At 58.8% G+C, this 14,870-nt stretch overlaps 2 protein-coding genes across 2 annotated transcripts; one reads left to right on the top strand and one right to left on the bottom strand.

Moving 5' to 3' along the window:
• Nucleotides 1-222: 222 nt before the first annotated feature.
• Nucleotides 223-1,087, top strand: BKCO1_1900044 (peptide alpha-n-acetyltransferase nat2; the record flags this gene model as incomplete). Its single annotated transcript, XM_020272069.1, has 2 exons — nt 223-880; nt 939-1,087. 2 exons carry the CDS (start codon nt 223-225, stop codon nt 1,085-1,087), a joined length of 807 nt encoding a protein of 268 aa, XP_020131230.1.
• A 2,692-nt stretch (nt 1,088-3,779) lies between these two features.
• Nucleotides 3,780-7,513, bottom strand: BKCO1_1900045 (ras guanine-nucleotide exchange protein; the record flags this gene model as incomplete). Its single annotated transcript, XM_020272070.1, has 2 exons — nt 3,780-6,863; nt 6,935-7,513. 2 exons carry the CDS (start codon nt 7,511-7,513, stop codon nt 3,780-3,782), a joined length of 3,663 nt encoding a protein of 1,220 aa, XP_020131229.1.
• Nucleotides 7,514-14,870: the final 7,357 nt, after the last annotated feature.

A 14,870-nucleotide genomic window follows, 5' to 3' on the forward strand; every position in this document is an offset into this window, starting at 1 on the left:
GAAGCCGCCTGCGCGTGCTGGGCCCTCATCTCCGGACGTTGCGATGCCTCACCATCCAAATAAACTTTGGCCGCTGACTCGCTGCAGCCCCGACGCCCGTGTGCTTTCGGCCCGCCGCCGCCCGCCAAGCCCGGGAGCTTTTTCCACCGCCTCAGCTGCCTGGACCGACCACCCGCCCAAACCACCGACATCCACGCCTGCGCCTGCTCCATGCCCGTCAACATGAAACCGCTGCGCCTCGCCGCCGCCGCCGCCGCGCCCTTGCGCGGTCCGCCGCCCGCCGTGCGCCTGCGCTTCCAGTCGCTCCTGCCCGCCCGCCAGCTCACCACCCCCGCCGCCCGCGCCCAGTCCACATCCACGCCCACGCTCACGCCCACGCCGCTCGCCCTGCCGCGCCGCCTGCTGCGCGCCTCGCATGCCCATGTCCGCCCCGGCGCCTCGCCCGTATCTCCGCTGTTCCGCCTCCTCCGCGGCCCCGGCGCCCGCCGCTCCCATACCAATTCCTCCAAGCCTCCCAAGCTTGATCCAACGCCGAACCTCGGGAGCCCCGAGGCCACCCCGTCGTTCTCGCAGCGCATGCGCAAGCTGTCGCGTGAGTACGGCTGGGTAGCATTGGGTGTGTACCTGGGCCTGTCGGTGCTGGACTTTCCCTTCTGCTTCCTCGCGGTGCGGATGCTGGGTACTGACCGCATTGGCCGGTGGGAACACGCCGCGATAACAGCCTTTTGGAATCTTGTACACGTAGCTTTGCCCGACGTGCATCGGGCGAAGAAGCCGGAAGGTGCCGTAGAGACCGAGGCTGGCCATGTGCTGGATGGCGCCGTCAGCGACATGGCCGACGTCGCGGCGGCGGAAGAGGCCAATGCGGGAGAAGAGGCCAGTATGTGCTTCTTTGCCACTCGACTGACCATGTGTGGTTCCGGCTGATGCAGTTGCAGCTATTTGGACCCAGCTCGCCCTCGCCTATGCAATCCACAAGTCCTTCATATTTTTCCGGGTGCCGCTCACGGCTGCGGTAACGCCCAAGGTCGTCAAGGTCCTGCGCGGCTGGGGGTGGAACATTGGCAAGAGGAAGCCGAAGGCGTAGTCTGTGACGACCAGCCTAGTGATGGGGTTTGCGCGGTGCCTGTACAGGTGCACCCAGGCGCAGCCAATGTTTTGATAATAGACGGTTGAGTATCTGAAAAGACGACGTCTTCTGCAGCCTGCTGTGGTTGTACGAGTTGCATAGGGCTTAGCAGTGCATCGGAACCGGGGCACGTTCATGGGCATCGGAGTTACACTGCTGGAGTCCTGCGTTTTGTGATTTTGTTTTTCTAGAAGGATAATCCCCACTCGTTCGCAGCATAGCGTCCATGTGGGTTGCTGCATCTGCGCAGATTGGCGACGCGTTCGTGCTCGTGCTCGTGCTCGTTCAAGCCAACCACCATACTACTACTCCCCTGCCTGTCTATCAGGTCGCTTGAGTTTTTGCGGCTGGAGTGACGTCAAACTGCAGCAAATCTTACATTGGCCAGACTGGCTCTGATGCGAACGCGTACATGGCCAAGGCATGTAGTCTGTTTGACTCATGCACGACCGGCCCGCTACAAACGAAGCCATCAAACGGGAGTGGACAGCAGCGCCCATTGAAGCTGCCGCACTCCGAGCTTGTCTGATCCCACGGCCCTTAGCGCTGCGCCTCTGTCCGCATCGCGAGAGCAATGCCTTTGCACGCTAGCGTCAGGCGCATGCACTATCCTTCCCATGCTATACTCAAACACCCTAATGCGGGTCATCAAGTCGGCGGCCCAAGCGCGGCCCAAGCGGGCGGGAGGAGGTGGTGGCGATGTTGCAGGTGCAAGCAAGAGGGCATCCTCAACCACTTCTCCGACGACGAGTGTGAAAGTTGCCGTCACCGGTTAGTGAGTGGCGGGCCGGTGATTTGGTAGCACGCTGCAAAGACCCAATTGGACATCTGCCCGTCGTCTTTAGCAACAGCGAAGCAAGGAAGGCTTGAAGGATCGCAACCACCCGAGGTTATTCCACTTGTATGTACAAACATTGCACCAAAGCCACTGTCGATCGCAGCACCACGCTGATTGCCCATGACGAAGCTGCGCCGCATTGGCTTTGGTGTGACGGCGGAGAGCCACGGCTGTCGGAATTACGCCCTGCTGCCGTCGGATTTGCTACCTCACCCCCAACGCGTCAAGAGACTAGCGCCACCGCCTGAGCCTATGGCGCATGCTATCATCGGCCCGGGAGGCGGGCTAGGAGTCTTCCGTGCTAAGTCCCGATCATTCTGCACGCCTCCCGAGAACCATCTTGCGGGAAGAACTAGGAATCTGTCGCCATCGCCGAGCCTTGGATCCTTGTTCGCGCTCGGAATCCTTGCGGAGCGCCATGACACAAGGTCCCAACCAACCATCATGATGTATCGTATATCCCGACAGAGCATGTGCGCGTCACCAAGCACAAACACGGAAAGCCCCTCGTACTTGGGCCATCGACGTGTGCCCTCGCATGAACGAGCTTCTGCGTACAACACTCCTCCTTGATCTACCATCTGCCGATTCTCGGTCTCCCGGACTGTGCCTCTCCGGTCATTGAGCGTGAAAGTGCGCCCACCCAGTCTCCCACGCTTTGTAATTCTCAATGCTGCCGACTTGATCTGCTTGATGCAAGCGAAACCTTGGTCGTCTATCGCTGTTGAGATCTCGACGACACTAACACGGTAGTATCCGCTACGTAACAGCTAAAACTAGCGCCTGTTCCCAGTTCCTTGTTTGTTTCTAGTCAGTGTAATGTTTCGGTGCAGCTCACTTGCTGATGAGGATGATCTCATAAGAAACGATGTAGTGACTGACGCGGAATTCAGTGATGTAATGTTTTGCAATCCAACGGTGGGCTGTCTATTACAGAAACACTACTTCGGAAATCACACGCCTCGATGAAGAAACTGTTTTACTCAGACCATTGCCGTTCGGCAACGTCCGCGAACGGCGGTTTGGTATTTACTAAGGTCTAGCGGCAAGCTCAAGAAGTGAGTGCGCCATTCGTGCCGCACATATAGCGGCAAGGAAAGGGCGGAAAACAGCAGGCGCCTCCAGCACTGGTCCCTGGCTGTATGCTTTTCCGCCCGAATAATCAAGCAAAAACGCCGGTGCCATGGACTCCACCTCCTTTTCTTCGCCTTCGCCTTTGACTTTTCTGATCCATCAATGTAATCGAAGAAGCCAGAAATAAAAAAATAAAAAAAAGAGGACAGGCGCTCCTTCACCAGCGGATCGAGCACTTTCCAAGGCCTCGAAAAGTAAGAAATATGAAGGAGAAAGAAAGTCGCTGGCAAGGAACACCCAATCATGACAAACACAAAAATCAAACCATGAGCCGGTCTCGTCCCTTTCTCCCCAATTGCTCCCCCGCTCCATATATCCCAGACAACATGAGATCCCGTAACCGGCATAAATAGAGATCCCATACCTTTAAAACCGTCCGTATTGTAGAAGGGCAGAAAACAAGAAAGCGCTGGAGAGGTATCAAGTACAGAAAGTAGGAAAGCAAATCATAAGCACCTGCTGCAGCATAGAAACATAAGAAAAGGTCGTAAACCCCCTTTGATATACAGCCCTCCTGATCCCGGGGGTGGAGAATGAGGAGGCAAGGACAACGAAAGTGAAACAGCCGAAAAAAAAAAAAAGGAACACCGAGTTGCGCCACTGATGACTGCGATGCTGTTGAAATCTGGACAAGATTGCTGGAAGAGGGCTTGGGTGTCTCGATGCTGTTGCGGGACATCACAAACTGCCCCTCTGAGTCGTATTGTGTTCAGAAGAAGACTTGAACGTTGAGAGTGCGTTCAAAAAGTCGAATCGCTCTCTTGCACTGCTTCCACTTCCATCCTTGAAGTGTCTCACACTCTCGTTGTCCGCAAGTGGGCTGGGCTGCTTGGCCTCCCTGGGCTCCAGCAGAAGTGACCGGCGGTAGTAGCTTTGCACATTGCTCTGATCGCTATCGCGGACACGCTCAATCTGCGTCTGCATCCATTCTTGCATCTCTGGGACAGGTGCAAGGGGGTATGGAACTTGGAAGCGCTGCAGTTGGCCAATGATCTTTGCGGTGCGCATGTGTTTGTCGAAGTTGATGACGCTGATGCCCGAGTCGGCACCCCCATCGCCAGGCAGCTGGCGGGTCGTCTGGTTGCCGACGTCGACGAAAGTCAAGTCGGTGAGGTAGATACCGACAAACGGAATGCAAGGAGCGACGTGGTTTTCCAGACGCTTCCGGAGGACGGCGTAGTTGCGGCCAACATTGACAATTGCACGGAGTTCTTCGAGGCGGCCTTTGGTCTTCGCCGAGACGACGTCCCAGGTCCGCTTCAGTCGCATGACCATCGATGAGTTCAAAGAGCAGATGATGGCCATGAGCGAGTCGTAATTGTTGAGTTCTAGGCACTTCGTCGCGATCTTCACCCACTGCTTGATGATGACGGCGCGCTTCTTGGGGTCCTCGAGTTGGAGAATGGTGTCGGCGACGAGATTAGCGAGATCGGTCGAGAGCTTCGACATGGCGCGAACATTGACAGCTCTTCCATTCTTCTTGGTCCACTCCGATGCAAGCAACTCTTCAGGTTTGATCGTGCAAAACAGCTTGGACTCGATAAGCGTGAACTGCCTGGCCATCTCCAGCGGGTCGAAGTCCAGAATGCTCAGGGTGATGGAGGCTCCATTGCGAAGATTTCGCAAAGCGTTCATTTGACTCTTGGAAACGATCGGGTTAGGTACATTTGGGTCTGCCGCGGTGTACACAGTTGCCGAAGTGCTCGTCTTCCCCAGAGAGGACGTCAAGTGAGGGGTGGGGGTTCCTGGCCGAATTTGGCTAACCTTCGCCACCAGCTCTGCCAAGCGCTTTCCAGCTGAGGGCAATGCGGTTCTGAGCTTTCCTGTTGCGAACGTCAAGATGAGGCCGAGCGCCTCGGCGTCAGTATCAGCTTGCCAGTGGCTCTCCAACCAACCCTTGAATACGTTGTGGACGCGCAGCCAAACAGGGACAGCGATCCCGCTACTCTCTCCAACATAGTTGAAACGTTCGATCAAGCAGTGCGCAAGCTCAACCGGCGTCGTAAAAAGTCGAAAGGTGAGGTAGAACGTAGTGACGAACATTGCGTCCGGGGTCGCTTCGTGAGTAGTGAGCTGCTCGACCAGCGCAGGCAGAGATCCACCAGCTATCTGCCCGTCCTTGTAAATGAGCTCATGCACGTATGTCTTCTCCATCAGCTGTTCCTCAACTCCGTAGGCATCCTCGCTGGTCGTCGAACGCAACTCGGAGACGCTAGGGTAGCTGCTGATCATGCCATTGACCTTTGGGCTGGACGGGACATCGTCAGGAGTGGTCGCCCGTGTGGAAGTGTGCGAGATGATGCTGGCCGCATCACCGCGCAGGCTGTTGGGATACGTGCTCGTTGAGTCTGAGGCGTTGACGCTATCCAAGCCGGCATTGTTTCCGGCAAAGCGGGAGTTGACGCTGTTAGTACTGGGAGATTCGTCCACAGTGCTACCTGAGAGAGGAGGCAGGTGAGGAATGGGGAGTTTAGCCAGAGAGGGCAACGAGTCCTTGGAAGAGCGGAAGGAGGAAGCAGTGGGACTTTGAAGGCTTGGGACCTGCGTGTTGGCGGATGGAGAAGGGAGGGAAGCGGGAGGCTCGGGCAAGGGTTTCTCGTCGAGTGAAGTAGGGCGACTCGCGGCTTTTGGAGGGGCCGGCAAGGGCTTGGTGATGTTGTCCTGCGAGGTGCGCTCGTTGGTCGCGTCGAGAGCGCCGGTGAGGTCAAGGCTCTCGAAGATGGTGTCAGAAATGGTGGCTCCTGTGCGCTCAAACTCAAAGTCGCCAATTCTTTCGATGACGATTTTGGCCTTCGTCACACAGTCGCCAGCAGCGCGAACACAGTTGGTGGCGGCGATGACGATTTCCTTGCCTTGCGCAGGCATGCATTCCTCGTTGTGGGCCTCGGTGTGCGCAAACATGTCTTTTGTCGCTTGCACGAGCTCAGACAGCTTCTCATGCATTGCGTCCCTTGCTTGGGAAAGGGGTTCAGAGCGACGAGCGTCGCGCTCCCATACCTCTTCGACGACGCTCAAAAGCTGGCGACACGCAACGACAGACTGTTGGGTAGTGGAGAGGAGCTCGCTTGAGGAGCGTGACTGGAGGTGTAACCCAATGAACGAGCCAATCGAGCCCAGAAATGAGTCCTGGGCGGCAGAAAGTCGTTCCGATGCAAGGTTGTGTCTGCGTTGGCCGCTCACCTGACTTGTGTACGACGCTCGATGGGAGATCGAGACGCGCTTTGATGGCGTGGATTTCGAGGGAGACAGCGCTGGCAAAGACTGCACTGGCACAGAATTTGTGATGCTGGTGTTGGTGCGAGGAGTGTTAATATTGCTCGCGCTGGCCGGTTCGTCGCCCGTTCTCGCCGCGTCTGTGGGTGACACAGCAGTAACGCTCTCGGGTGGCTCAGTTGCACCATCCTCGGCTGACTGTGATTGCTCAACGTTGCTTTCGGAAACATCATGTGGCGGCGTGAGTGGCCTCTCGGCCTCGTCCATTGGGGCATCAGCCAGCAGTTGTGACGGGGTCTGAATTTCTTGCGCGAATACGTCGAGAAAACGGACGGCTCGGGTAACTACTTTGAATGCTTTCAAAACGAGCTCGTCAAGGAGGTCGTAGATAGGCTCTTCGGCAGGGTCACTCTGCGACACGACCTGCTGCAAGTGCTTCGCTGTCTTGACGAGTGATGATAGGTCGCTCAATAGACCTTTCCGCATCCGTCTTATGCCGATGTGTGCTTGGACAGTTTGATTCTCCCGCGTCAAGCAGTCGGATTTCTCCTGCAGTAAAGTTAGCCCACAACCATCAAAACGATTCTCCAGCCGAGGAGACGGCCTCACTCGGGACTGACCAAGAGGAAACGGACGCCCGCAATCATTGACCTGACGTAGTCCTGCTTTGCAAACACCATCGTGTTGCCGCTCTCCCCACTTCTCACAAGGTCCCAAAGGCGAGTGAGTGCATTTAGAAGATTGTGGATTGATGGATGGTCAAAAGGCTCGCAGTAATTGGTGGGAAGCCAGCCACGGGCGCCTGATATTAGGAGAGTACCGTCCGCCCAGCCATTAGGGTGTATGGAATGGACCAGGATGACGTCTCCTTGATTGATGGGAACTGTGATAGAACATTCGTCTCCGACGGAGGAAATTGTGGATGAAGGGTGGAAGTGGTAGAATGCGCGCAGGTAATTGGGGAATGATTCCGGTTCTGCAGTGGCTATCTCGGCCTCGAGGTTGGCGCGGGGGGTTAGTGGTGGTGACATTTGGAACTGCGACGTGATGGAGCCGGTTGTCCGTCGGCTTTTGGGCGAGGACTGCATGCTCTGGGCGCCATCGCTGTTCCACGTTGCCGAAGGCTTCTTCTTGATGGTGAGCGGCGCAACGCACGCGCTCGTGCGGTCCATGCCTTCTCTAAGCACGATATCGGACATCTTGGAGTCCTTCTTCGCGTGCTGGGCCTCCCGCCTGCGAGTATTCTTCGAGCCGGAATCGTCCAGCAGAACACTTGACAGGGACAGCGAGGACAGGAACATAAGGCAGAGTGCGCCGCAACGTTACGAGACGATCAGCATTAGACGGGCCACCTGGTTGGTCGTGGAGGCGGGGCGGTGGGATTAGATGCAAATGGAAGGCCAGAGCCGGCGAACTTCGAGTGGCAGGGCGGCGGCGATCGAGTCTGCTGAGGTCATGTTGTCAGCTGTCTGTGTTGTTGTTGGTGGTGGTGGTGGTGGTGTTGTTGTTGTTGTTGTTGTTGACGATGATGATGATGTTGTTGTTGTTTGGTGGGTGAGACCCTGTGGTGGTGGCGAGGAATGCGCCTACCCAACAGTGAGAGAGAGAGTGTGTGTGTGTGAGAGAGAGAGGCTGAAGAATGCAATTATGCGCTCCTGACAACGGGAAGACACATAACCACGAGCGGCGGGAGGATGACGGGCGCAGATGGTAGGAGAAGTGACCAAGGCCCGGCTCGACGGGCTCGGGGCTTGTCTTGGCCGGCGCAGTGCTCGTGTGCGCGGGTCTGGGGGAGCGGAGGAGCGTACGGTGATTGAGGCGTGACCACGCAGGCAGATCAGCGGCGGTGGCCGAGTGCGGAATGCTCGCCAGACACATGCGCGGCGGGCGAGTGGGAGGGGCAGAGCAGGACTGAGGCGGCGGAAAGGTGCTCGGCGCGCGCAAATGGTGTTGCAATGGTGCAAGGTGGAGGGGAGCTTTAATGGCTTGCGGCGACGCAAGGGTCTGGGGGCACTTCGTGACTGTGGGCGGGCAGGCAGGGCAGTCAAGGGCTAGGTCGCCTCGAATCGCCGCCAGCCCACTTTTCCGCCGGCGAGGAATTGGCCCAGGCGATCAGATGTAGTAGGAGCGATATTGGGAACGGGTAGCCGCGCGGGCACGCTTCGCCCTGGGGACCGACCAGGGTCCGCAAACGCAAACGCAGCATGGGGTGCAGCCCGAGCACGCGCGCCGTTCTCGTCCTGTCGAATCCGCGTGGCGCACATCAAGCATCCTCCGGCGGCCGTCGACGCGACCGCGCGACTCTGTCGTGCTGCCCGCGCTGCCCGTGCTGCCCAGCCGTCGCGAGCGCGCGCATGCGGCATCGGCGGGCGCGCAGGTCGCGACGGCGGCCGGCCTGAGCTGCGCCTGAGCTGCGCCTGAGCTGCGCCTGAGTCAGCCCGGCGATGCGGTGCGGACGACGTCTCGCAAGTGTGCCTGCGCCCTCGGCAGCGCCATGCCCAAAGCGCGGCGGGCGGACGCGCCCCCGTCACAGTGCCGGCGTGCGCGCGGCGTGCAGGCTGCATTGGATGCCCTGTTGCAGGCGCCGGGGCAGGTCCCCGCGGGCGCGCACAGGGCCCCAGAAGCCTTCAGGCTGCGTGACCCGCAGACCCGCCGCGCGCGCGGCGCAGGGGCAGCACCCGCGGAGCTTTCTGGCCCTGTGGGCGTTGCAGAGCGCGACGGAGCGGCGTCATTTCGCAGTCACGGATCGACCGCCACGCCGTCCTTTTGGGGCACGCGCGAGTCGTCACCGCACGCCAGGCCTGCCAACGGCCGCCGTTCCCCGCGCGCGCCGGCAGCTTCGCTTCGTCCTCGTCCTCTCCAATTTCCTCGCCGCGCCCCTTTGCACCCGTCCGCCGTCCAAGCTTGCCCTGACCCGCGCCTCATCAGAGACACTGCGGGATCCCACCGCCCCTAGCTGCTTTCGGCAGCGATGGTCGCTGCCCCCCACCCGCACACACCCGCTGCCTGTATGTATCACCTCCAGAGCTCTCCGTCGTCAAGCATCCGTGCCGCCGCCCAGCAGCCTGGTTCTGCTCGCCCATCGCCGTCGCCGGACCTGCAGCAAGCCCACACGTCCGCCGGGAACTCGACACGATGAGCTCAGCGCCCGCATGCCCCCCCCCCCCGGCCTGCCTCTCTCTCGGTGGCCGGCCCTGATGCCACAAACGTGCTCCGTCCGCTGCGGCTGCATCGCAGGGCAGCCGTCAACGCGCCGTTGCCGCCTTGACTTTTTCCATTGCTGCTCAGCTCGGCATTGGCAATCGTCATCACTGCTCTGTTCTTGCGTTCAGCTTGGTGGAGACACTACCGGAAGCGGGCTCCACCATGGCCTCACGGCCTTGCCCTCGGGATGCCTGGGTCGATCACAAAGGGGTGGCGATGTCGGCCGCCCGCAGGTCCCACTGCTGCAACGAGCGAGCCTCGTTCCATTGTCCAACGCCAGATTTAGTCATAGCTGAACAGCCTTCTTCCCGTTTGCTCCAGCCATGGCGGCCCAGATGGATGACACACATCGGATTACGCCCACCGGCCGTTGGCCGAGCTGTGTATCTATGTACGACGAGTCAGCCATCTGGTATTAGCCGACACCCGCCTAGGCCGGCAGGCTGTCTTGTCTGTGCTGCGCCTGACGAGTAGGTCGTCTCGATTGCCGGCCATGCATGGCCATCAAACTTGTCACCGGATACGCAGGCAGCATTGGCGCGTCCCTCCTCGATTTTTGCGCTGCCTTCTTGGCAATCGGCACCGGGGACCTGCATTGACACGGATGCCGCGGCTGGCATAACACTATCGTCCATTTATCACGGGTACCACGGCTTTGTCAGAAAGTAAGTATGCGGGGTGAGGGCGGAGTAAGAATGCTCAAGCCCGAATGGGTCCCGCACCATCATGATTGCTCCAAGGACCACCCCTGATCTCGACCGCGCAGACGCGAGCGTTGCTACTACCACATTCTGAGCCTCGACGTGCGCCAGGGGGGTTTTTATTGAACGCCCTACCAGCACGCCCTCCGGTCTAGAGAGCGCACCAGGCAGTCAAGCTCTGTGAATGGAAAGGAGCGTTTAGATCTGTTGAGAAACGATGCTAAAGGAACCGCGTCCAGTAGCTGCGATCTCGTTGCGCCTCCCGAGCACGCACAGAGCACTGGCCGTGCGGGCGTGTCGTCCGGCACTTGGCTGATCGTCATATGGCCGTCCAATGCTCAAGCCGCGGCGCACCCCGTTCTCCTGGACGCCCGTCATCGTTTCCTTGCATCATCCCCAGATGGAAAGACGGTTGCATGTCGCTCGACGCTGCCGGGCTCCGGGCTGCGACGATCGCCAGTGCAGCGCTTGACGCACGCGGCACCCACGCATCCCATTGCATCTCCTCACGAGCACCACACAATGGCACGAACCGCGGAGACGCGATCATCATCTCCCCATTCAATACATGGAGGAAGGCGCAGAGGGTGCGCACTGAGGCTTCTTGCCTGTTTTCGTGGCACTACAGACGAAGTCGGGTCGCGCATGCGCCGCCGCTGTCTAGCCGTCCCGATGGGGAAATTAGGTGGCCGACGACTGCGTGAGCTAGCTGGCAGGAGAAAGTGATCGCCCGCCGCCCATGCGAGGTTCCCTGGGTCGATGCCACCGAATAAGCGGCTTCCTATTCTGTCGGAGCACGTAGAAAATATCACACCCGAGCTGCTTTCCGATCTGTGGCCACCCCCCCGCAACGCTCTCGTCACCGAGTCTGATACAAAGCCCTGCATTGTTGCTGACACCGCGAGGGTCTTCCGTCGCCGGGTCAGTGTGCCCACGTATCATGACAACTAGTCAGACTAGCATACGAGGCCTCTTCCGCTCCAGCCAAGCGACTGCGACTTGCCGACATGCAATCTTTTTTTTTTTTTAACTGGGCCTCCCACGGTCCTCACGCTCCCCGCTTGTGCAGCTGTCGCACTGCCAGCTTCTGCCCCGACTCCGCAATCGACGCCTCTCCCACGTGGATGCATTGATCGGCGGGCCAGTACCTCCACAACCACTGCAAGCAGTGTCCGGCGTGCACGTCGCCGAAGTCGGGTCCTCACGGTGCAGCGGCCGCGCCATGCGGAGGGCAGTCCACAGCGTGGCTCGTTGCTGACTTCTACTACTCATGTGCAAGTCCATCCAGGCGCTCCTGGCGAAGCAGCGAAAATCTGTATAACGTTATCCAGCGCTGCGATTAGTGATTGCCCGGCCAAGAAAATGACTGATGGAGACGCCGCCGGTGTTGGGCCGATAGCATTCGCAGACGCCAGCCTCGTGCTTGAGTCGCCGCCAGACGCGCATGAGGCTGCCAGCTTCCGAGATATCACCAGCGGTTTCCCCGGACACGCTGACCTCCGGGATGCTCGTGGCTCCAGCGGCTCCACTGTCATGGCCCACGGTTTATAGCCCCAAGCCAACCATGCGGCTCTACAAACTGCTAGGGACCCGGTTCCAGGGGCCATGATCGACACTGTGTGGAGAAGAAGCTCTGCCATTTCTCCGCTCGGGATACGTTGCAATCGCCTAGATCATGACGTCGTGTCGTGTCAGTGCAGTCGGCAGTTTTCTGATGAGACGAGGGTCGAAGTCTGATCCTGTCCGATGTCTACCTAACACCGGGCGGGAAAGGCTTGAGAGGAAGCTTGGCCGCCCGTGTCTCCAGTAATCGATATCTTGATGACAAAAAATCGGCGCCGATCGCTAGGGCAACCCGCCGAACGCCGCATCCCAGCTGCCAGCAATAATGCAATTCCAATTAGTCTCTGTCGCTTGCACACGGCCAAGATGCGAGGATAGGCCCATGCTGTTACGGGCGCGCAAGGCTTGTGCGCACTCGATAAGCCGGCCGTAGAGGCCCGACAAGGTCGTTTCATGAAACTCCCACTTGGCTACCGTCGCTGCCACCGCCACACGGGCTAGAAAATGAATACGCTTCGGCTCGCAAAAATAGGCATCGTTGGAAGCCACACCGAGACCGGGTCTGAAACGGCCCGCGCGTGTGTCTACGGAATCCACGGCCTCACCAAGCCCCATTTGTGCAAGTCGATACCCAATGCACGGCGGATCTCGTCTTCTGCCTCCTCCAGGTCAACACCGCAAGTCTGGTTTGTGCCCCTCCTCGGACTGCCCGGAAACAGCCGCAATGCAAGTCACAATCCCGTCAATCCACGTCGAGTGTCTTCTGTTGCCCTTGGCACACATGCTCGAGACGGTCAATGTCTGGGCACTCGACCACAGTGACTTCTGGCTATACCCATTGGCCGAGGTGGTAGTCACGCGTGGAGATAGCAAGGCGCGAAGCGCGCTTGCTTCACCGGCGAGGTCATCTGCTGGCAGATGCCGTGTTCCGATGCCATGCCTATCACCAGCAACACCCACAGCCCCTCTGCGAGCGACCATCGGGATTTTGCGAACAGCCGCAGCCCAGCACACAATCGCCACCGCTTTGGTGTCTACCTTGGGGAGGGCAGGCGGCTATGAAGATGAAGATCTCCAGCTGGCGCGAAGACAGCCAATGAGACGGCGCAGATTTGCTGAACCACAACCATCACGCACACTCCGTGATATGGCTCCACTAACCGGTGAGGCGAGCAAAATTATTTCTTGGGCAACGAAAAAAGCCCTGTTGACGACGAGGCGGCCCTGTGGGGTTTATCTCCTCTGTCCGTAAATGTGCTCAAGGAAATTTTTTTTTTTTCTGGAGAGCTCACGCTTTCACAAAGGCCACTCACAGGCAGAGGAGGACGGAGCTACGAATGCTCTTCACCTGCATGTGCCAGCATTTCCAGGTCGAGCCGTCGGAAGGTAAAGTTCGAATTGCGGCAGCGTTTTGACATTTCTGCTTTCCGCCTACAACGCCCATTTCACCTTTGCACAAGAAGTCCTTTGCGGTCCCTTGGTTAACTCTCATGCATCAATGTCTTTTTTTTTCTTTTTTTTTTTAGAAAATTGTTCATTGCTGTATCTCAATGCTTTCGTTATGCTAAATTTTTCTCCATCGAGTCTCAAGTAGTACTTTCTCAGATCTCCAGAGACCTCGAACGTCCTCCGTTAGCAGCGCGCATGGATCCACGACTGGTTGTTGAAGTACGAGTAATTAGAATAGACAGCGCGCGGCACTTCAACGGCCGTCGTGATGTTCGGCGCCTTGGCTGGTTGAACAGGTAGATCGACGACGGCTGTACCCTGGTCGACATCGTATGCGCACCGGCCCGCTATTGCTGCCTCTGAAAGAGGTGGCGCTATGCGCGAGAGGGTCTCCAGAGCTAACCCGTTCATGCACAGTGCGTCCTACTCTCCCATCTTTTCCGCCCGACTCCGGATTCAAGCTGAAACACACCTACGGCGCACAGAGCTACGCCTCCAGAGCCCTGAACAGGTGACGACGTCGAGTCCGGCGAGGATGGTCAGTTGCTACGCAAGCTGCACGGCTCTCGGCACCGCTCCTGTTTGCGCGACCGTTACAGGCTGCATGCGCAGCGTGACAAGACTCCTTCTGTGCCTCAACGGGGTTTACGCTTTTCAAGTCTTAACCTTGTCTGCTCGCCATGTTGGGCCGGCCTCCACATCCCACGCTTCCCCGCCGCGCCGTCGTCGTATCTGCAAGCTTCAGCCGCGTGCCTTTCTCGCAGACGTTGTCGCCCCGAAGAAGTATTCCGGGCCGCTGCGCGTGCCTAGTTAGGGGGCCGGACTCGCTTAGTTCCTCGTGCGTGGAAACGCCGCGTCCGCATCGCAGCAGCATGCTTCCACAGCCCGCAGCAGACGTCCCTTTGAGCGTCTTCGGTGCCCTCTGGGTCCCTGCACATGGCGTTATGTGCCAGGGCAACGCGGGAGAAGGGAAGCACCGACGTGCGCGAGAGGCGCGGAGATTTCCAGAGGGTCTGGGTGAGCAGAAAAGAAGCGACTGCTCGTGCCCTTGGTCTGTTTGATACAGATTGGTGATTCGCACCCGAGGCGGGCTTCTAGAGAGTCCTGCACCGAATCTTCCATCAAGCCATTAATCTCCCTCCTCTCCTTTTCGGTGCCTTGCCTCGCCCATGCCATGCCCTGCGCCGCAGCCAAGAAGCCTCGCTGGAAGTGCCGTCCCCGAGGAGCTGTGCCTTGGCGGCAAGCCACCCCTAGCATCAACGCCAGCGCGGGATCTGCTTCTAGCTACCGCCGATCAAGGGTAGAGCATGGAACGAAATTGACCTGGGGCGTCTGCCGTCACAGCCACGGCGGCGTCGTGGCGAGGCCGCCGGGCCATGCACCTGCGCCCTGCACCCGTTGTGGACTTGAGCCTTCTCGCATGCATTTTATTGCGGCCGAGTCAGAAGACGGCGGTGCGAGCCAAGCCAACCGCAGGGCGCCAGTGTGTCGCATCCTATTTTGTCTTCCCTCCCCCTTCTTGGTCGGGGTGCTGCTTGCTCTTTTCTTGCGTGGCGCTCGCCGGGCCCATTCGCTAATCGCACCGGACCCGACGCTAAGGGAACGCATCGTTGAAAACGAAGCCCAAAGGGGACTCGAG

Source organism: Diplodia corticola, assembly GCF_001883845.1.
Source record: "Diplodia corticola strain CBS 112549 chromosome Unknown scaffold19, whole genome shotgun sequence".
NCBI classification, from domain to species: Eukaryota; Fungi; Ascomycota; class Dothideomycetes; order Botryosphaeriales; family Botryosphaeriaceae; genus Diplodia; species Diplodia corticola.